The sequence below is a fragment of the Clupea harengus genome, chromosome 5, assembly GCF_900700415.2.
Source record: "Clupea harengus chromosome 5, Ch_v2.0.2, whole genome shotgun sequence".
NCBI lineage: Eukaryota > Metazoa > Chordata > Actinopteri > Clupeiformes > Clupeidae > Clupea > Clupea harengus.
In genome coordinates, this window is record NC_045156.1 from 19,143,793 (window position 1) to 19,166,576 (window position 22,784).

The following is a 22,784-nucleotide window of genomic DNA, read 5'->3' on the forward strand; positions in this document are numbered from 1 at the left end:
ATGTTAGTTGGTTGATAGTGTCGATCAAAGACAGAGAAGTCTGAAAGACTACACGTCTCAACGCAGTGGTCCATGACCTCAGTCGGTCACCTTAAATGGGTCACATTGGTTAAGTTAAGGAAAACAACAGTCAGCTTTTGTATCAAATCCACAACTTTACTTTCAAGCACGACATTCACGTTCATTACAGACTATAATGAGGAATAATTAAGAAATTATCTGTCACACCAAATTTTAAAACGTTTATCAAAAGCATTTGTATCAAATATAATGGTCATGTTTGTAAAATAGTCAAAAGGAATTAAACTTGTGTAACTTAACATGACCACATTGACCCTCGTTATGTCCTGTCAGTTTTGTCCTGGCCAAATCAACAGCATGGTCCTCTGCACCACCCCCAGCACTTCTAAATACATCTACAGACCTATCAAATCCAATCAACTTATAGGTTAAAAATAGAGTTCTGTCTTACTCCCCATAGCATGGAGTAACATTACACTTGTACATATTCCCCTAGGCACCTGCCACAGCGTAATTAAGATGGGAATAGCTCCAAGCTACAGGTGCCATTTGTAGCTTGCAACCCATCTCTTAAGTGAAAAAGAAGAGCTGGTCCTCTTTGTCTTTGTCAGAGAAATCTGTTTTCTGGGTCACATTCAGCTTGCGAGATGGGGGCTCAGATCTTTGCATTAGCTTCTTACCCACCTGCAAAACAAAACAGAATGTGTTGGTTACAGACAAATCCCCTTTTGTACTGCCACCCCCTGCTCTTTGTGACCCACTTACTCTTGGCTGGTTTTCAGTTTGAGATCTCTCCATAGCCTTTCTGACCCTTTCCTCCTGTCCTTTTTTCTGCAGTTTAATTTTGTCCTCTCTTAACCTGAGGGCGGGATAAGGTAGACAAATGGGTTAATCTGGACAGACCCTGAACTTCAACAAGAGTTTTTATCTCTACAGGGTCAGCAGATTCGTGTACTCTTTATGCGAACAATGCAGTCGACTGACCAACTCATACCTGACTCTCCTCTCTTTCTCCTTGGCCTTCTTGGCATTGAGCATCTTTTCCTTGGGAATCACCTCAATCCTCTCCATCAGGTCTCCCAGTAGGTTCTCAATACTGTTCAGCATCTGCAGTGGGCTGACGTTAGCCTCACTGTCACCGACACAGCACTGGTACAACTCCCTAATCTTACATTTCAGGGTGTGTAACATCACATCCTTGGAGACGAAGAGAATGACAGCTAATGAGGAGAGCAAGTCTCAAGGCGAAGACAGAGCAGGAGGATTTTGAGAAAGACAGATGGCCTGCTTAGACGTGGATTGGGAAACAATAGCCAGATTAGGTCATTTTGCACATTCAAATACAAAATCCTGAGTGCAAAGTAGACTAAAAAATGAATTCGCTGGAAAGGGGTGGATTAACTCCCGATTCTCATAGGGTATATTGTGAGTAAGGTTGACAGAAATAATTTGGAAATATTGAGATAAATCGCTTTAAATCACAATTATTATAATTTGATTAGGTGTTCCAGATACAGTTGCCCTGACAACCTTAAGTTTTGAACCCACAGCTGCTCACAACTCCTCCCTTGATTAAGAGAGTGTCCAGCGTAACGTGTACAGTGTCGCACTTTCTTTAGCTGAATTATCATGAATGCACTTGAAATATGCAAAAACAAGTTGGATGAAAACACAGCTAATCAGATGAAGGAGGCCTCACCTGGTCCTCATTCCTAAACTTCCCGAAGCTAAAGAGCCTAGCCATGAGCTCCAGCTCTGACGCCTTCTCCTGCTCACGCTGGATGGCATAGTTCATGATCTCAATCTGCTTTTTCAGCTCCTCAGACTCGACATCCCTGCAGAGTAAAAGGGAAAGAAAGGGTGTGATGACATACTGTACTGCCATGCCTAGAGTTAGAGGGAGCAGAAGAGGAGAGTGAAAAACAGATCTGAAAGGATATGAAAAGTGGTCTGCTGCTCCTCTCTCGGCTCCTTCAACAGGAACTTCCCCACAGATGGCCTGTCACAAACTCACATTTTCTTGCGAGTCTCTTCAAAGATGTTCCGGAACTTCTCTAGGTTCTCCTCTGTCTCGCAGGCATTTTGGACCAGAGAGAGGTTCTGCTCCTCGAGCTCAGTGAGCAGATCAAGGAGCTGCTGGGGGTCAGTGAAGTACAGCTCTGGGTCATCCTGCAGGAGGCACCAAAGCATCAGCAGCAGCATTTACCATGGAGTAAGAACTTTTAGGTTTTCTTAAGTCATTACTAATTCCCCTGGGTACCAGACAAATAGCAGAAAAATACAACAGACCTCATACTCCGAGCTGTCATCATCAATTCCAGATGCTGCATCTCTGTTCAGACATAGCACAGATACCAAAGAAAAAAAAATGACTTGTGTGTCTGTATTATTGAATACAGGGCCTGACTGAACCATTTAAACCATTTGTCTAGGAATACTTCAGTATTTGCTGCTAATTATGACATGGCACATGACTGTTCACTCACAATTTGTCACTCTGTGGGTAGTCTTTGGAGCCTGGAGCGGACAGCATCTTGGCCTCTCTGACAGGGGGCAGCCCCTTGCTTGATAAGGTCCCTCTCGATCCCCCCGCTTCAGCAGTGCAGCATGTTTGTATTATTTTAAGATGGAGATGAGTATAGATAGAGAAGACAGGATGAGGCAGAGTAGACACAGCATGATGGGTCTGAATATTGTATAGTAAGTAGACTGTAAAATGTTTGAGAGGTAAAGAACACATTTACTGAGATGGAAAGTTTGCTTGCATATAGAATACGTGCACCCTGTTTCCTTGTGTATATGTATATTATTATCTTATATATCTATGCTATGTTAGAGAATGTTAAATTCTTTGAGCATTCACAAAGGCCCCCCTTTCATGCCTATTCCTATGTAGATTTCTAATCTAATGATAGATCACACCACCCTATGGCATAACACAGGCCACACATACACACTCTCTGTGACTATGGGTCTGTATCTAATGGGGCTGCCCTAGCCCTGAACTTTTCAAAGGAGACTATCTCTAGCTACACACATGCCCACAGTCTACTGCATTTGGTGAGATGGTCTTAGCACACGTACATTTCTCTCTAGCGGAATTTCTCTTAGGACTCTTGGCGACAGCCTCCTTCTTCGCTGCCTTCTCTTGCTCCTTCGTTCTGGCCTTACAACGCTTCTCTCTCTTGGCGCGCTGCTGCTCCAGCCACTCAGGTGGAGAGAGCCTAAACAGGAAGTTCTTATACAGTGTGTACTCATTCAGATTGTCCTCATACTTAGAAATGTCACTGCAGAGGGCATATAAACATACACAAACACACACACACACACACACACAAACACACACACACACACACACACACACACACACACACACACACACACACACACACAAACAAATACAAGCACATTAAATATTAAAATGATAGGATTCAAAAGACATGAAAAACATCTGAATCGTCAAAATACCAAATATTACAAAACATTTATTCATACACCTATACATGCCTAAGTATATACAACTTCACAACAAAGCCTGTCAGTTACTGCAATTTCATAAAAATGAACAGCCTACCTCTTAACAGCCATCATTTTGGCAGAGAGTCTCTTGATCTCAAGCACCTTCTCTAATTTTAGTTTGGTCTCTTGCTCTGCCCTACAAAAACAAGCTCAAGTTACTCAACCATTTTCAGCCATAGTTATCGCTGATACTGTCCACATTTAACATTCTGTGAAACTGTGTGAGTGTGTGTGTGTGTGTGTGTGTGTGTGTTTGTGTCTCTGTGTGTGTGTTTGTATAGGTTGAGTGACTTGTGCTGTACTTTTTAGAGGCCGCTACAGAGTTCCTGTCATTCTCCTTGAGGAACTCGTCAAACATGACACTGTCTTCCTCTAGGAAGCGCTCAGCCTGGTCAAGCTTCTTCTCCATAGATGTGGCTGTGGCCTCCAGCTTATCAATCTCGCCACGCTTCACTTCTAATGAGTACTGATACAGCAGAGTGAGACCATGAGGCAAGAGAAAGACACGAAGCCAGACAGATAAAAAGAGGGCGAGAGACAGAGGATCAAGGAAAAGGAAACATAGTCAGGACAGAATAAAAGAGAGCTTTATGGAAGTATGAAAGAACTGTTATGATTTGCTACATGAACAGTTGGATGGCTCTATATAATGTATTTCGGCATTTCCAGAAGTGCATGTGATTGATATCAGGTGTTTCAGGGGGACCAACATGAGCATCACCCTCCCCATCTGACCTCTTTCCCCTTACCTCCAGCAGGAACATGTCTCTCTTGTTTGCGATGTATTCACTTATGCTCTCTCGGTCAACGGTGCGATCTGACAGGAAACAGAACAGGGGGGGGGGGGGCGGTGTTATTCACCAAGTAAGATTTCAGAATCAGAATAGAAACAGAAATAGGTTTATTCCCAAGCAGGGGCATTGCTAGGAGTTGAAAACATGTGGGGCTTAACCCAGGCGCATCCTCGCCCGAGGAATTATTTTAAATTCTGCCATTTTCATGCAGCCAGTCTGAGACAGAAACAGTAAGCCGTACGACAGTCCATGGCATGTAGAGCCCGTCACATAAAAACACTTTTATGCTAGGTCACTGTTTTGTTACGATGTGTCTGGTTGGGAGGTGCGAGAATAGATGTTTTGTCACAATATCAGTTTAACATTCTATTGTGTTTCCGTTATGGTTTTTGCATTTCAATAAGTGTTTTTATTTCAAGTTGTCATTATACAAACTAAGCCTTAACTGTCAATTCGCGTGACCCGTATATAACTATAAATAAGGACAAACGAACTAAACTCACGACACCGTTAATCAGCCAATTCAAGCGTATTCTTTCATGTTCGTGTTATCTACAGCTAACCTGCATACATCTGGACCTTAACAAGGCATCGTTGGTATGTTTTATCCTTTGTTGTGAATTTGTGAGATACAATATATGTTTATTTATCGTAACTGTATGCAATGAGTATATGTTTATGCTAGAATTGATTTGTCTATGTCTTTTGTAAATTTCAGTTTTACACTTCCTATCTACTATCATTAAACCTGTGGACTATATCTTCAGAGTCGTGATTATTAGGAAGAGTTTAGCTGGCTGTCAGCGTAGAGCTTACCGAAGACGGCACAGTCACACTGACACAGGACATTGACATCAGCATAGGTTACCAATAGAAAACATTTAGACAGAAATTACATTTCATGTGAACATTATACTGTTTGAATGTCAGCCGTTGTTACACACATTCTTGTTTGTGTAAAAAAAAAATTGAGATCCGGGGCTATTAAAACAATCAGGGTTGTAGTACCGAACGTCCAGGCCTAACGACGCCAATGTTGCCAAGTAGGTCTCTACATACAAGGAATTTGTCTTGGTTATGAGGGACAATAGGGTTAAATTTACAAAGAGGGACAAATAGATTTAGGATTAGCTGGAGGCAGAGAATGATGAAACAGGAATTACAAGTACAAAACCACCCTTTTGTCCTCCTGATATTCTGTATGTGAACATGTGTGTGGAGGCATGTGGAAGTCGAGGTCCAAGCCTATCTACCTTTTATCATGGCCGCCATCCACGCGAACTTGAGGGTTCCAGAGGGTCGGGTATCGCCGTCATTGTCCTCCAGTGGCTCCCCTGCAACCTTCCTCCTCAGCCGGCTATCACCGGCCCTTACCCTCCCCGCAAAGGAAACCTTCTCGTGAACCTTCAGGCTGCGCTGCTGTTCCAGTTCCTGCAAATAAAGAACAGCCACTTCATCTTACAGTGTCGCTTTGTCGTGAGCTCAGCGATGCACCTACTGGCCATCACAGGGCTGCATGAGTGGAGGAAGCTGGGTCTGGAGTTCATGGCTGAGACATGATCAACAGTGCACCTATCTCTAGAAAGCCTAAAGATGTACATGTCCTACTAAAGTTTGATAAAGCTTGTTGTAATCAGGGAAAAACAGGTGTCCACACAGTTTATTTAATGGTTCCAAAATTAATGTGTAAAATGTCAACCGTATGGGAGGTCCCTAACCTATGAATGCCAAACTTACGCAAGTTTTGAAAATACTCGCCTTTTTCTTATGTTCCCTCTCTTTATTCCTCAAGACAAAGATACTGGTGCCATCAGGCACTCGGAAAGGATTAGTTGTTTTTCTTCTTACCACAGGTTCTGCACAGATTTGCAAAAACGCAAGAACACACACACACACACACATACACTCAAACATATGAATAAGGTACTACCATATTATGACAGTGACTAGTATATTTAATAGCTTGTGTTAAGAAGTAAAGCAGTCTTCACATGACTGAAAACACCTACCGACCAGAGACTCGGCTCTTGGAGAGGGTACAGCCGTCATCTGACGCCCTGCTGAGTAAGAAAGCAGTTTCATTTATTCATAACTTTAAGACATTTCATTTTGACGTAAATCATATAGGTTAGAATTTTCAACATGTTGTTATCAAAACTAACTTACTATGTATCAGCTGTGGTGAAGACATCCTCAGGACAACTCTCGAATGTAAATCAAAGATCGAGTTAATAAAGTAGGCATTCACATTCTTCATTCAGCCAACGACAACGACATCCTATATGTATAGTTATCAGTTACGAAGTATAGCCTATCTTTCAAAAAAAAAAATAGGCAGTAGCCTCTACCTTCTATTCGTCACAAAGCCATGTTTGGAATGTTCCAACAACTTGGAACTTTCGTTTACCATTTTCCGAGTTTGCATTCTGTTGCCGTAGCAACGACTGTTCAATGTGTTTCCTCACTTTTCACCAGGTGGCAGTGTGTTACCATTTTTGATTCTCAGAACGACCCAAAGAAACCCCCTCACCATTAAAGTATAACTTCACCCCAAGCTTTGAGCTTAGCTTGAAAGATGCTAAAAGGTGAGCAAGGGGCTGAGGGGGTGGGGGTGGGGTTGTGGAGTGGGACTGAGGAGGGGGTTATTACACTCCTGTGAATGATGAGTCTCGATCAGCATATGAAAATGAGACACACACTCACTGGCAGGCGCTGGGGGTGGTGGGACACCCATTTCATGATGTTGATATGTACCACATGGTCAATGATACACCAGCATTGGCCTTGCGAGGTTCAGGACATTTTTTAACAGTAGATGGCATGTTGAGCCATTTTTATTAAAATGGGAGTTTTGTAAATATTCCCACCAGCATTGATGTGTTTCATTTTAGGGTGCTCTTACACTTACAAGGAGAGCTCAGTGTTTTTACACCCTGATTTGCCATTAATTTACAGCACTCATTTCTTTGCATGTGGATTTTATTTAAAATGCATTAAACAGAGTAAATATCAGTTATGTAACACTGTGATGCTGCTCTCCTCCCTGCCTTAATTCTCTGTGGTTATTTCTGGACATCTCAGGTCTGGAGGGAGACTACAGTAGTTTCCTAATCTTCATATGATGGCCAGCTGGTTTGTGGCAGTGGATGGATGGGTTCACGTTTGTTCCACAGGGGAACAGTTGCTCCACTCCTCTTGGCTAAATGCAATAATATTGCAGCAATACAGACTTGCAGAGCTGGCATTTCAACACTGTTCAGTTCCTAGATATGAACAGTTTGAGTTCACCCTGGGCAACCCAGGCTTATCACCCTCATCATTGTTTTGTAGACTTCTGCAATAGTTGAACTTTGTTGTACTGAACAGTCCATCTCCAAAATGATGGAAAATACAGATTGCACAGCAAGCCTCAAGATCCTTTGGTGACAGTATTCTAATAATTAAAAATAAAAACAATAATGGCCATGGAGATTAGGATAATATTTGCCGAAGTAGTGTTTCATAGAAGTGGCTTATGCCCTTTATCAGATGCGGGTGCACAAGATGTGACATGCCATAATGTTATCAACCATGCAATATGTATTTGCCAACTCATTCTTGGTCTTGCAACTTCATGGCAGTACAGTTTGACCAAAATTCACATTTGCTGAGCTGTGATTATAAAACTGTCAAATTTCAATCGCCTTTGTACGATAAACAGGATCTGTGCCAACTGCTGAAATGTACTCTGGTGACTAGTGACACAAGCCGACGTTCTGGCACTGAAGATGTGTTGTCTGCCAGCGAATGTCCATGTTCCCAAACCCTGCTAAACATTAAACCGAGCGCGTTCAGACGCTATCATCTAAATAATTTGCTCAGTAAACATGGCGAGCTTGCCAGGATAAGCAGAGTGGTAAACAAGCTTTTATGAGGGTCCAACATCCACCCAGGTGAGTGACAGACCATTGTGACAATGCAAAGAGGAAAACTTATCTTTTTACACTTCTGAAATCGTTAGTTATCCACATTCATCCCCATCAAGATTTAATATTGTCCTGAAGTGACATTACACAATATTATTATTGGAATTTCAATACATGAGTGACTTTAGCTCATAGTTCACATACAGGCATTACAGCTAGCTTGAGACTCTTTAAACATACAAGCACCACTGTTCATCATCACGCACTGGTGCACATATTGCAAGGTGTTCATTGTTGAACCAACCCTGTGACTGGCATACAGTAATTGTGGATGAATTGCTCTGAATTACAGTGCTTAATTTAACCAGAAACAGAAAGCTGTTGGTGGACATGGCGTCTACTGTAGGCTGTCACAGGCACGCATTTCAGGGCTGGAAAGTTAATGTGGGCTAATTATTGTAATTGTGCTTATTTGTGAGGTTTTTATGTAGGATTAAAGTTATACTTTTGGGTAATTGTTAAGAAACTACCTGTCTGCTGCATTTAACAGCAGGTAGTGGCAATTAAAAAAAAAATCGAATTGAATCTAAAACTGTAGAATAACTTCACCCATTTAGCCATTGGCTCAATTGTTCAGGACAACAAGTGACTCGAAGGACTTTTGTTCGGGTTTTACTGCACTTCTACCCTTGGTTGTGACACTCCAGCTCTGTTGCTTCAGGAAATATCTGGTTGTAAAAAATGTGTTAAAATGAAACCCTTTTAGATAAGAGGACTAGTTTGCAGGCTGAAATTTCACCGCCTGCGTAACTATGTTGACCTTGAAATGAGATGCCACCTGCATCGAACGAGGCATACAGTACTGAACTTCATCAACTAAAGCCAAGCACCATGTGCCATGGCAGGGATGGCTGTGCCAGCTGTTAGGACAAAGTGGCACCATTTCTCAATGTGTGGGAGTTTTATTCTGGGCATTTCTGATTGACTGAGGTAGAAGAGTCTTACTCAGAGGGTTTGCGCTGGCTCTGTAATGCTTCGCTGTCAATTTTATCAACAGTACATCCGATTAATTATCATGTTTTCTGCCATTGTCAGCAGTGCACAGTCCACCAGTGGCAACCAGGCTTTGCAAGGCTTCTCGAAACTGCCTCCGCCAGAACACAACCCCTGCCACACTCACGTCTGTCTCCTTCGCCTCGCTGGCTGTCTCGCTTGCAGATTAGTCCCGCAGTCGCCCTCATCAGCTCAGCTCCCATTAACTGGGTACAAATGTGAGCGTCTATCCCGCGAGACAGAAGAGGAACTAGGGCAAAGGCAAGCCTCTAATCCAGGGACGGACAGCCCTCGCATCTCCACACGTCAGAGACTGGAGGTCCCCCGCTAGCCGCTCCCGCCTAATCCTGACACGAGCGGGACCCTCGTCTAGAACAACATGCCTTACAGCTGTTTGATCTCTCGGATTAGCAGGTCAGGCCAGGTCCAGGGAAAGGTTTTCTCCATGTTCTATGTTGTACAACATGGTATTAGCCTCGACTGATGTGTGTGTAATGGGCCACACAACCTCTAGTGAGAGCTGGCGACGTTTGACGGGGATTTCCAGAAAGAGCTGCTGCAGCTGTGGGACATGCACAGAAAGTGCTGATATTAGTGCTCACAGTCAGCGACAGATGAGGCGCTAGATTAATTTGCAGTGGCCTAAAATTAAATTGTGCATCTCTAAAAATATAGAGGGAAGGAAAAGATTTTACTGATTCCAGTCTGATTTCAGTCTTTGGTTACAATTGCGTGCAAAAGCTTGGGAACCTCTACTGTTTAATATTTTCTACTTTTTAAGTTAATGAAATAAAAAGTGACATTGCATTAATATTTGAGGAGAAGCTCGTTTATGTCTGTTTTAATGTTGTAGGGGATGCATTTATATATTTTCACTTCCAAAAAAACTCTTGCATCCAACTCGTGAATGGTTTCTCAGTTGTGTTCTCTGTGCAAGGTTCGAGTGAGGGTCATTTGTGTGTCAACAGAGACCCCATCCCTTCTGTACTGAGAAAAACATACGTGTATATATTTTGACACTATGCTGTCGACTTTAAGTGCTAATTTTGTGTATTTTGGTAAATGGGGTAGTTTTCTCTTTTGGATGTATCCTACTGAGACCCGAGTGGGAATGAGCCTGGCTAAATGCACTGCCCACTTGGCTCATTATCATAGTTTCTTTCTGTGTATTTCTCAAGGCGTCGAGAAGGAAATGCGAAGCACAAACTCTTCACCCTCCCCGTCAATTATGTGGATATGCTTAATTACTGCGCTCTCCCAGAATAACTCTGATGGCATATTTCGCATCTGTGAGTTTCAAAACAAACATAGTGTTCAAAAGCACTCCACCAGATGTGCTTTCCTGATTCCCACTGTGTGACAATGCCCTGTCTCAAAGTTAACTGTGCAAAACAGTCCACAGCCAATTTCAGTGATCATGACCGTGCCAAAATAAAAATAAAATGTAGGCCTATATTTTGACACATACTTACTTATGCAGTTATGTAATGTTATGTTTGCTATACGTTATGCCATGTTATGTGACGTTATGGAGGATAGCACTCTTGAATACTTCATCTGTCTATACACTTCCTGTGCTGTTCCAAAGTTAATCCTTGCATGTCATTCCTGTATCGCATGTGAGTGTGGAAATAAGGGTTTATGGGTCAGTGACTGAGAGAATGAGATCTAGCCTACACACTCCTGATTAGCCGGGGGAGTGGGGGTAAAACCGGTAACTTTGATTAATCTCTTTCTCTCACACTCACGCTTATTTTACTGGTCAGCAGACTGTCTTAAGCCAGGCAAAATGTAAACCGCACCCATTTTGGACTCAAAACAACACATCTGGAAGCTAAGTCTTGCTGTGAGTGACATATTTATGAAACCGTGTCAGAAGACTGCACCTTGGGGACAGGCAGATAAGGACGGGAAGGAAAGCCTGGAAATGGTATTTTTCCTCAGCTAAACATCCACACACACACATCCCCACATGTGAGGGCACTCCAGTTTACGACAGATTTCAAGACCAGCCCTCTGCCGTAGCCGACCAATCCCGTCGGTTAGCAGGGACGAGCCTTCAGACTCTACCTCGCATTTCTACTCTTGTAACCCACTCTTCCAGTCATGTGACGCTAATATAGTACAACTACAGTACTGAGCAACGCGACAGACTAAAGCAGCGCCACACGGCGTGTCTCAAGGGCAAATAACGCATTAGGAAAAACAGCACCACGCGCAAGGGACTAAAAGTAACAAGATCGGAACTAAATCATTGGAATTGTATATGGTTTCCTATTTTGAAGGTGAGAGAGATTCCCAAATCTTCCATTTTGTTCCCGGATTCTTTGAATTGGCTTGCTTGCAGTCTTGCATGAGGTCTTGGGCGTGCGTCGCTTCCACTGTGCCATATGCTGCAGCATGCGGGGCTCTGGACGAAAACATGTTTACGTTGAAGAGTCTGAGCGCCGCGCTTACTCACGCGTCTACATTTGTCTGTGTGATAGTGGGAAACGGGAGGAGATGGGCAATTAGCTTCATTCTTTTTATTGATCTTTAATTTCATTTATTTGCATTTAATTGATGGTGCTGTTTGCCTTTCAGTGTATGTTTGACAGGGAATAACGCCAAAACGCCTCCCAATGCTGCAAACGCACATATTTGCATTGCCAATAGAACTGAACATTACTGAATGGAAAATTAATTCTGCTTTTGACATTTCATGAAATACTATTAGCTTGGTCACATAGGAGGGCAGATTTGACCACTTCCTTATATTTCAATTAATTGGTAATTTATTATCAAGCGTGTTAATAATGTATTTAACATAACTAGATTGTTTCTTATGTAGCCTATAAGCCATTAAGGACGGATAGCAATCGAAGAATTTGTGACTGTTTAGATCATTTGAACAAAATATTTGCCGCCTTTTGTACGATCAGAGTGAATGTGTTTGGAGTGAATTTATTACCACTTGGAGCGATCTATGTTGCACGCATCTGATTTATGCGCTATTAAAAGCGCTCGGTTGCTGCTCTCTTCTGCCCCACGCGGCGTTTCATGTTAATCATGTTGACGTTTTTTTTAGACCCGCGAGGGTTACTGTCGGTCGCTCAGCTCAATGGGAGAGGGGGGGGGGGCACGAGAAGGGGAAACGCTCTTATAGCGGATTATGGTCAAAGACCGTGCTCGTTCAACCAAGTTTCAACTTGGTGTTTTTATCCCAGTTGACCTGATGGTCTCTATTTAATCGCTTTTAGTGCAATTCTATCGCAGTCCAATGAGAAAAACCCCATCCTTCTATAGATCTTAACGGGTTGATGTAAAATCTCGGATATCTGCGGATTACGCATGGGAGCCGTCAACCATCCACACGACGTTTGCAGAAACGGGATACATTCAATGTAACCAGAACAATTCCTGAGCTTTAACTGGCATTTATAGTGACAGGGACGTGAAGAGACGATTGCTCGAGTTAAGTTGTCCAAAGCATTTATAACATTGGACGTCGTTAGGCCCCAAATGTTTTATGAGGGCTGGATCTCTCTCAGAATAATAATACCAAAAGATAGTCCTGGATCTATTCATCTGTCATTCCGATCATGCATTAAAGCCCTCGATAATAATATGACATCGATCTAAAACTCAAGTACGTTCGGGTCATCTGTGTGTCATTCAAGCAGATCTACTTCACAATATTTGGCACTGGCACATTTTGTGTGATCAGGAGAGAGAAAGAGAGAGAGCACACCTGTTACAGGGCTTGTCATTGTTGGCATCTGGTGGTAGCAAGCTAGCTAATTCCCTAAGGCAAGACTTGAAGGTTATGGATATAAGAAGCTTTTTCAAAAAGAAAAAAGTTTTCAAAACGAAAAAGGATAAAGGTAGGCGAGGCTAGAGGGGTGTAGTAAGAATGAGAACCGTTTAGACTCCACTTTAATTTATCCTAGTTTAAAATCGATCTCTAGACAACACTGCTGTTGGCCTATTTAAACCTCGGTTTACCAAACCAAGTCTGACGTTTTGTAATATTGAAACATTATGATGTCACATGAAATGTAATTTATGTCTTTATAAACCTAATGTTTTCTATGGGTAATCTATGGCGAGGCCATGTGTGACCTAGCATACTTAAAAGTGTTTTCATGTAGACAGTGTGGTGTAGGCCTAATGGATGGGGTATTGTTCATGCGAGTCAGACAGAAGACGGGCTCTGCATGTCACGGACTGTCTTAAAGCTTACTGTTTCTGTCTCAAACTGCGTGAAAATGGTGCATTTAGATGCCAGAATAAAAGCAATTCCCGAGGAAGGAGGCCCCTGGATCCCCCTACAGGTCTAGGAAAAGTCCCAAATGCTCCTGCATTTATATGGGTATGTTTGATGTTAGTAAAGAACGCTGATATCACCGGAACGATTGAAAGTTATTTTTAATCCTGTCTACTCTTTGAAATATAATACGTGTTGAAGCGACATGCTAAGCGGTCCCAGATCTCGTCCGGCTTGCACGCCAAAAATGGAAATGCACAGAATTCCATGTTTCGCATACGTGAAGAAGGAACGCAGATCAGACCAGTTCCGAGAGAGAGAGAGAGGTCTAGTGTGGGAATCTATGGTAGAATCAAGATGTATATCAGACCGTTAAATAAAAAGGTTGTCTCTTTTAATATATTCCAGTTATCCAAAGAACAACATGGCTATTATAATCGCTAATACAACTGATAACAACACTTGATCTGAACACTTGAACACTGATGAACTGCCTTTGTGCACAAGAGTAACTTTTTTCCCATTTATCTTTCCAATTCTGTTTCTGTGTAGGAACACTCTGGAAACACAAACTCCAAAGCATATCTCTACCGTGAGAGAAAACAACAGGTGCCTCACTGTTCACTTTTTGTTCTCAAGTGTCCTTGTAGTGGCAACACTCTTTTTGAATTGACCCTAGTTGTGTGTGGCCACTAGGAGGATACAAAGGAGGAAGGATCTACTTTTCTTAAAAAAAAGAAAGAAAACAGGGGGATTACAAGTGTAAAGACTTTGGGGTAAGCCCCTGGGATGGTGGATCACTTTGTGAGTAGCGGGGAGTACTTCCTGTCTTACGGTGGCCTCCATTCGCCCTCACCTGTGCCATTTCACCTGTCGGATATGGTGATAGACTCGGTGAACTACCAGGTGATGCCCTCGCCCTTCTCCGAGGATGACCTCAGCGACTCCTCCAGCCTGCGCTCCTGCTCCTCCCCGGACTCGCAGGTCCTCAGCTCTAGCTGCGGGAGTTCCTCAAGCGCAGAGAGCCAGGACAGCATTCTGGACTTCCTCCTGTCGCAGACCTCCTTAGGAGGCGGAGGGACGGCAGGCGATGGGACGGCGAGCGTGACGCCCATGTCCCTCTCCAGCCTCCTGTGGGACTCGCGGCGTGAGCCGGTCAAGGAGGAGAGCTTCGACCTGCCCATCTGGTCATCGGCGGACATGGAGGAGCAGCCAGTGGAGCCCTTCCAGCCCACGCTGGAGGAGATCGAGGAGTTCCTGGAGGAGAACATGGACGGGGTGACCATGAAGGCTGAGCCCAGGGAAGGCACCACCGTGCTGGGCTTGGGGTTTGAACTGGACCTGGGGTTTGGACTGGGGGTGGAGGTGGGCGACGATGAGGCCTTGCCTGGTTCACTGGAGACTGCCAAGTCTCAGCACTCAGACCAAACTGTGCCAACCACAGATGCCATGGTAACCAATTCCACCAGCGCAGAGACCAAAAGCTCACAGAGCAGCCAGCCTTCAGCGGACGTCGTAAAGCAGGAGAGCCAGAGCAGGCCTGTGTCAGAGTCTGGAAGTGGCGGCAGCGGGATGCCAGTCATCCTCCAGATCCAGCCCATTCAGATGAAACAGGAGACCCAGACCCCCAGTGTCCCGCTGACCCCCACTGCCCAGGCAGCTCCTGCCCCGCCCTCCGACATCAAAATCGCCCAGCTGCTTGTCAACATCCAGGGCCAGACCTTCGCTCTAGTGCCTCATCTCCTGCCGTCTTCCCCCACTTCATCCACTGGCTCTGCCACGCCGACTCTCAACTCGTCCTCCAAGTTTGTCCGTATCGCACCCGTCCCCATCGCAGCCAAGCCCATGGGGGTGGGAGAGTGCGGCCTGGGGGCCGTCGGGGTGAACGGCGCCCTCCTGGTCGGGAGTGCTCAGAGGTACCAGAAGAATCCGGTGGCAGACCTCATCAAAATGCATAAGTGCTCCTTCCCTGGATGTGGAAAGATGTACACCAAGAGCAGCCACCTGAAGGCCCACCTCAGGAGGCACACGGGCGAGAAGCCGTTCGCCTGCACCTGGCCGGGCTGTGGATGGAGGTGAGAGAGTGTAGCAGGAGGTGATGTGTTGTGCCTGGTGGATCTTTAATGTTGATTCAAGTCATCTGACAAATCCGAGTGATAATTTGAACTGAGTGCTTGGGGTAGAGTAATGGACTTATTTGCTCCTTTGATCTAAGAGGCCAGCACAACTGGGTCACTGATTGAGCATGACTAATGTGCTCACATTGGCCAGACCTGGTTCTCAGTGCTTGGTGGAGACACAGATCATTAAACACTCATGTCAGATTTAGAACTCAAACACTCTTTTGATCAGAGAGGCTGCATATAGTGCTAGTAGACTTTCATAGCACTTTATAGGAATTCTCCTTGGACATATGTGTGTGTGTGTGTGTGTGTGTGTAAGTGTGTGTGTTTGTGTGTGTGTGTGTGTGTGTGTGTGTGTGTGTGCACTGACAGCATGATATCATGATTTCAGAAGACTCAGTCTGTCATCAAGCAACTCCATGGCAATGAGTGTTTCATGGTGAGGCGTAGGAGGAGCCTTCTCCTCCAGGTCACTAAAACTGTCCAAGACAGTGTGGCTTTGTATTGACACATTGGATCTACTGAAGGTCTGCCATGTGGAAGACCTTTACTGACTTTGATGTGTCTGTTTATTGGTTGGTTAAGACCTAAACTAAGCTATAGTGAATGTCAGAATAGATGTCTACAGAAGGGATTTAAATTCTGAATGACCTTGGTCAGCAGATTTTGTATGTGTAAAGATAGTGTGGCGTATCTAGTAGTATTAGCATTAGTCTTCTTTTCAGTGTTCTTCTAGCTTCTTGGGAGCTGGCTTTAAATCCTCTGGAAGTCTTAGCATAAATAAGGACTATAAAAAGAGATGTTACAGCGATAGTCGTCATGGCAAGCCTATCACAGCTTAAGTTGCTGCCGTTTTTCACTCGAAGTGTAAATGAGAGAGGTGAATGTAGAACACGGTATGAATTTGGAAACGGGCTTGACCCTATTTTCAGGGTTCATATCAATGGCCCTCTCTCTTTTTTCCTTTAGTCTTGGCGTCTCTGGGCCTTGTGTTGGAAGTGAGAAACGCTTACAGAAATGGAAAATCACTAATGGAAGTGGAGAGAGCGAGAGACAGGATTTCATGGTGATAGTGTGAGGGAGATTGTGATGTTGGCAGGTGTCATTTTTCTGTATGTGTGTAAAATGAGACGAGGTAGCATGTGCTCTGAGATCACGTGTGTGTGTTTTTGCGAGCGCGTGCATGCGTGTGTATGTGTGTGTCTGCCTGTGTGTGACTTCTGTTATGACGTGACACCTGTGCAACACATTTCTGACAAGTGAATGTGTGTGTGTGTGTGTGGTGTGTGTCTGTATATACGTGGTGTGTTTATGTGTGATTCATGTGTAGTAGTTGGGTCCCTCCCCTGGGAGGTTAGAAAGCTGAGCAGTCAGGGTCAAGTGGTGTGATAAAATAGAATTACTATATTTTTACTGGCACATAAGGAGTGAGTGTGTGTGTGTGTGTGTATGTGTGTGTGTGTGTGTGTGTGTGTGTGTGGCAGAGTGAGAGAGTCATGTTTAGCCGGTTAGCCTCCTCTCTGAGGCAGATGTGTGTTGACTGATGGACATGAAGGACATGCTCAGACAGCTTTCAGAGAGAGCCAGATATCTGTGTGAATGGAGAAGTGCTAGTGGAAAATGGATGTGTACTTGTGTTAGTGAGTGAGAGAGAGATGAAAAATGAGAGGGGAGAGCGAGAGAGGAAAGAGAGCAAGAGAGAGGGGAAGAGAAAAAGAGAGAGAGTATCACTTGCACCTGGATCTGTTCAAAGCATATTAGGCTTATGACCTCAGGGAATGGGAAGTTTCTGGAGGCCTGTGACGTGTGCTGGAACTGTTATTAAACATCTGCAGCTAGACCTCAGTAGCTGTTCTCTAGGTTTTCAATTAGTAGGAATCTCTGCTAGCCTGAAATAGGTAGATTTGTGAAATAGCCCCTTCAATGAGACAGCAAAATCAGGGGTGTGGAAAATTATTTTGAAAAAGATTTATTTTTGTATGTGTGAACTGTGGGGAAATTGCATCAGAATTGCATCAGTGAGCGTTACTGTATGGGTCATGGATGAATCTGGCAAGCAAAAGCCCTATCAGCAGTCTAAACTCTAAAGAGAGGAGTTTGAGTTTGTAAGAAGAAAGACAACAGGAGGGTGAAATGGAGTTTATTTTAGAGATAAGAGATATCACAGAGTGGAGAGCTGTAAAATGAGTGAGAGAGTGTGAGTGAGAAAGAAAGAGAGCGTAAAGGGGTTATTTGTGAGTGAAGCATCCATTTAAAAATTCTCTCTCCCTTGTACGTCGCTTTGGATAAAAGCATCTGCTAAATGTAAATGTAAAAAAACAGAGTCAAAGAGAGAGAGGAAAGAGACACAGAGAGAGAGAGAGAGAGAGTGAGTGAGAGAGACAGAGAGAAAGTGAGAGAGAGAGAGAGAGACAGAGAAAGAGGTGAGAGAGAGATAAAGAGTGAGAGAGAGGAGAAAGAGGAGAGAGAGAGATAGATAAAGAGTGATAGAGAGTAGAAAGAGGAGAGAGAGAGAGAGAGGTGGACTCTCCAGTGATTGACTGCCGTGGTCGTAGAGTGGACAAAGACTCTGTGTTGAATAGTTACCATGACGGTGTGACAGGAACGTCTGTGCTGCTACCCAACCAAAGCACACACACACACACACACACACACACACACACACACACACCACCACCACTACCACATTCCTCCACACTGATCACAGGAGCAAAATCAGTGATTGAAGCTCACACATAACGTTACAGCTAGCTCTCACACAGAGCTCCAAAGCACACAGCACATCCCCAGAACCGATCCAAACAGAAGGCAACTCATTCACATGCTGCCGGGCCATCCACTCCTCCCAGTCAGCGCTTGGCTGGGGTAATGGCCCCTGGGATGGAGTTATGCTGGAGGGGCCTCACACTCGGTTCCCACATGTTTTTGTCCCAGAGTCATGAAACTGAAGCTGGGTCTCCCCCAGGGGCTCCGTGGCCCCTACACACACAGAACACACACTGTATGTGCACATGCCTGTGTGTGCAAGAGGAATTTGTGACTGTGTGTGTGTGTGTGTGCGTGTATGTGTGTGTGTGTGTGTGTGTGTGTGTGTGTGTGTGTGTGTGTGTGTGTGTGCAAGAGAGGGAGAGAGATTCTGTGTGGTCCCATGTAATGTAAAATCAAAGCAATCAGTCGTCTTGAACATGCTTCCTGATTTCGTTGAATTTGGATACTCTAATTAAACTTGCAAACTTATCAGCCTTCCACATGAAAACATTCCTTTTCCCTCTTTTCACACACACACACACACACACACACACACACACACGCGCACACACACACACACACACACACACACACACACACACACACACACACACACACTCACACACACACACACACTCACACACACACACACACACTCACACACACACACACACACACACACACACACACACACACACACTCACACACACATCACTGCCATGCAAATACATACCGCTAAGTGTGCTAAAAGAGGGCCTCTCAGCTCTGGGACAAAACAGAACTCTTCAGAGAACTTTGACATTAACATTATCCCTTATGCTTTTGAGGAAACAACACACACACACACACACACACACACACACACACACGCACACGCACACGCACACGCACACTCACACAGAACATACACATAAAGAAGAGGCCACTAGGGGATTGATTGTGGAACATTCCACTTGTGAGTGTAAGACTGAAATATGACTTAGCAACAGGGCAGTGAACTTACATGTAAATATTGCCAGTACTGTCGAGGAACATGTTTCCTCTGCAAGGGAAAAAAAAAATAATAATTATATTTTTACGGTCAAGAACACACATGCTATGTGTGGCTCCTGCCTGAGCAGGATTTAGACTGTAGCTTAGTGTTCTTCTGTCAGAACCTGTGTGTACTCGTTCGGGTTAGTATGCTTGAATTGTACACCTGTTTTCCTCTTTTTTTCCTCCCACGGGGCGACTAAACATACAGTTCTCGAGCCTAACCCCATTCCCCTTCAAATAGACAACAGGCGCTAGGAGATCAAGAGTGGAAACACCCTGTTAGATATAATCTGTATGAGAATCTGATTCATATGTAGTAGCTTGTTGTTTATATGGGTGCAGTCATTTGTCCAAGAATCTGCTCAACTTGAACTGGAGACACTCAAGGTGTATGATCATTAGTACTTATAACCCTATATGGAATCAGACATCACTGACATTACTTACACTGAATACATATACAGAGATGTCATCAGTGCCATCTTGGGCCAAGGGCTGAGCCAAACAGAAAGGTTTTAGGGGTGGCAGTGGAGGGCCTTCCTGGTTGCTAATGCTGTGGTTGGTTGTTAGGGTAGTGAAATGGTGTTCCAGTGATGGTTGTGTGGCACTATATGAGTGTGGCGTGTGGAACAGGGACCATACTGAGCCAACCAAAAGGAAATGGTGTGCCTTGGTGGTCCCTTCATGGCAGAGCAGATGAAGCATTGGAGAATGTTGAAGATGATATTTCCCAGGATTCCCAGCGCACTGGACAGAAAAGAACGTGGGGGGGGGGGGGGGGGGGGGGGGGTCAGAGATGGGACCATGGGGGGTTCCTGTGGTCTGTTATCATCAAAATTCGATGTGACATGCTTTGTCTATTGGGAGTTGCACTTGTTGTGTGCTGCCTGTAATAGTGTCCCAGAGGGAAATTAATCATGAATCCATCTCTCTCTCTCTCTCTCTCCCTCAGGTTCTCTCGTTCGGACGAGCTCTCCCGACATCGGCGGTCGCACTCGGGGGTGAAGCCGTACCAGTGTCCTGTGTGTGAGAAGAAGTTTGCCCGCAGTGACCACCTGTCAAAACACATCAAAGTGCACCGGTTTCCACGAAGCAGCCGGACAGTCCGCTCCTCGAACTGACCCCTGATACCCTCTCAATGGACAGAGGCCAGGGTGAAAAGAGAGCACACAGTGTGTGTGTGTGTGTGTGTGTGTGTGTGTGGGAGGGGGTGTGTGTGCGTGTTTGTGTGTTTGTCAGGCTGTGATGAACTTGTACCAAGCTGGACAGAAGAAGGGAAAACAAGCCAACACACACACATACACACACACACACACACACACACACAGACTCTAAGTCATGGCGATTAATGTTGCTTGATGTCCATGTTGCTGTTGTTCTACTTTGGAATATCTTTTGAATCATGCAATCATAGCTAGTGAAATCATATTTTTACAAGGATAAAATATGGGGGGGGAGCTTTTTGTATAATTCAAGCTTATGTGTACAATAGCTTTTTGTAAAAGATCACGTTCTTCAAAACTGCCTTGGTATCATGAAACGGAATAGCGTCCTGGTCCTCCTCCCCTCCCCTGGTGAGACGTTTGAGTGATAGGTTTGTTATTATTTTTCAAATATGGCCCAGAGAGCCATGGAGACAAGATGAACACTTAGCTCACTCAGCACAATGACTTTAGCAATGGGAGCAGTTCAGGACCGCTATTGTTACATAAGCTACTGATGAAACATTAACACTAAAGGTGCTTTACTATGGAAGGTGAACGCTGCCATTTTCCAAAACATGTCCACATGCTCCTTGGTACATAACATTTACTGTAAGCATGAATGAACACTGCCAGCAGCCATATTGTCATGTTCGTTTTGACGGTGCTCTTTTTGAACTCGTATACAGCACATTGGAGGTGTTCTTCAACATTATCAGGCAGTTTTTAAAGGCTTCTTCAGATAACAAGGGGGAAGTGTTCATAAGCTACAGTGAGCTCCGGAAGTTTCCGTTATCAGGCACGGCAACAATCAGCTCATCTTCGCTCAAGATAGGGTGGGTTAGAGAGCAGTGCGGAATGAATATTAATAATTTCAGACGCAACAAAAAAAGCTCAATGCGCACAGATAACGATTGTACCTATTTAAATGTGGAAACTGGACTCTAAATCAGTATTGGATTGATGATATTTCTGTTCTGCTTTGAAAGTGATATGGTGTTGTATTGTACTTGTAAGCATCTCCTGAAACCTAAGCTACAGTATATGTTTTCGTGTGCTCTCTGGCCTTACTGAACCATTATGTCCTTACTGAAGGTCTAACCTTGGTCCTGGAGGACCAAGATCTGTACAGTTTTTTTAAAATTGAAACTTGGCACTAAACCATCAGAACTGTACTGGTCTTTTTGGGACCATTAAGGCTTCTCCCCCAAGTTTGCAGGACCATGACAGTTTGTAAGATAGGTCTTAGTCCTTGAGCATGGGATGTTTAAGGGGGTATGGATGCACAGGTCTCCATAGAGGAGAATGGAGGAAGGGTTCTGAGAGTGTACAATTACAAACAGAAATAACACCAGGAATCGACAGCCTCTTGAAATGTAGGAGTGCTTTGCATACACAGCCTTGGACTTGAATGTCTCTCACCTTTTTTGTATCTTGTTCTTATTTTGGCTCGATATTTTGTCTCCTCTGGTGACAACAAAATCTGAATCTGATTCAACCTGTTACTGGAATGTCCACAAGCCTTTAGAGAGGGGCTCACGGTGTGGACCTCGCCACACACCTGTGAAAGGAAAGATAAAACCCACCAGCTCAGCTGAAGCTTGGGCAGAATCTTTCCCTTATCTGATAAAAACATGTAGTTCTGTTTTGGCCTTAACAGATTTGGTTGGTGTCCTTGGTGAGAGGCATGGCTCAAGCATGTCCAGTGTATGTTCAGAGACTAATCAAACCAGGGGTAGATACACCAGATTTAATGTTCATCAGGCATTCCTTCCATTCATTTATGGAATTTAATAAATGCTTGTTAGAATACAGGTGTTTGTTTGAAATCACATCCTATGAATGTATGTATATATGTGCGGGAGTGTACATAGCTACAGAAGTGAGAGAAAGGAAAGATCTTTCTTTGAAAAAATGTGCATCTTCAGTCTGTTGTGTACAAGATTTGTAGTGTAAACCCCAAATGTGTACATAACGTAACGTTTCAATAATATGAATATATTATATATTTTTTTCTTTGTTGTACACAAAATGCATTTACAAATAAAAACTTGAAAATGATCTCTTTTGTATGTGTTTCTGTCTCTAGTTAATCATATATATACTGTATATATATAACATATATCATGTGTTAATCA

The 22,784-nt window shown here is 44.0% G+C and overlaps 2 protein-coding genes across 2 annotated transcripts; one reads left to right on the top strand and one right to left on the bottom strand.

Annotated features, from left to right (window-relative positions):
• Positions 1-135: 135 nt before the first annotated feature.
• Positions 136-6,845, bottom strand: cfap100 (cilia and flagella associated protein 100). The gene is made up of 15 exons (XM_031567999.2): positions 6,501-6,845; positions 6,344-6,394; positions 6,093-6,190; positions 5,588-5,765; positions 4,290-4,357; positions 3,843-4,006; positions 3,596-3,676; positions 3,106-3,308; positions 2,508-2,613; positions 2,311-2,353; positions 2,036-2,190; positions 1,721-1,856; positions 1,016-1,218; positions 787-880; positions 136-705 (listed from the first exon to the last, which is right to left on the bottom strand). The coding sequence occupies exons 1-15, from the start codon at positions 6,589-6,591 to the stop codon at positions 592-594; spliced, it is 1,785 nt and encodes a 594-aa protein (XP_031423859.1). The 5' UTR covers positions 6,592-6,845; the 3' UTR covers positions 136-591.
• A 4,518-nt stretch (positions 6,846-11,363) lies between these two features.
• On the top strand, positions 11,364-22,707 carry LOC105901896 (Krueppel-like factor 15). The gene is made up of 3 exons (XM_012829408.2): positions 11,364-11,577; positions 14,091-15,613; positions 20,397-22,707. The coding sequence occupies exons 2-3, from the start codon at positions 14,328-14,330 to the stop codon at positions 20,563-20,565; spliced, it is 1,455 nt and encodes a 484-aa protein (XP_012684862.1). The 5' UTR covers positions 11,364-11,577; positions 14,091-14,327; the 3' UTR covers positions 20,566-22,707.
• Positions 22,708-22,784: the final 77 nt, after the last annotated feature.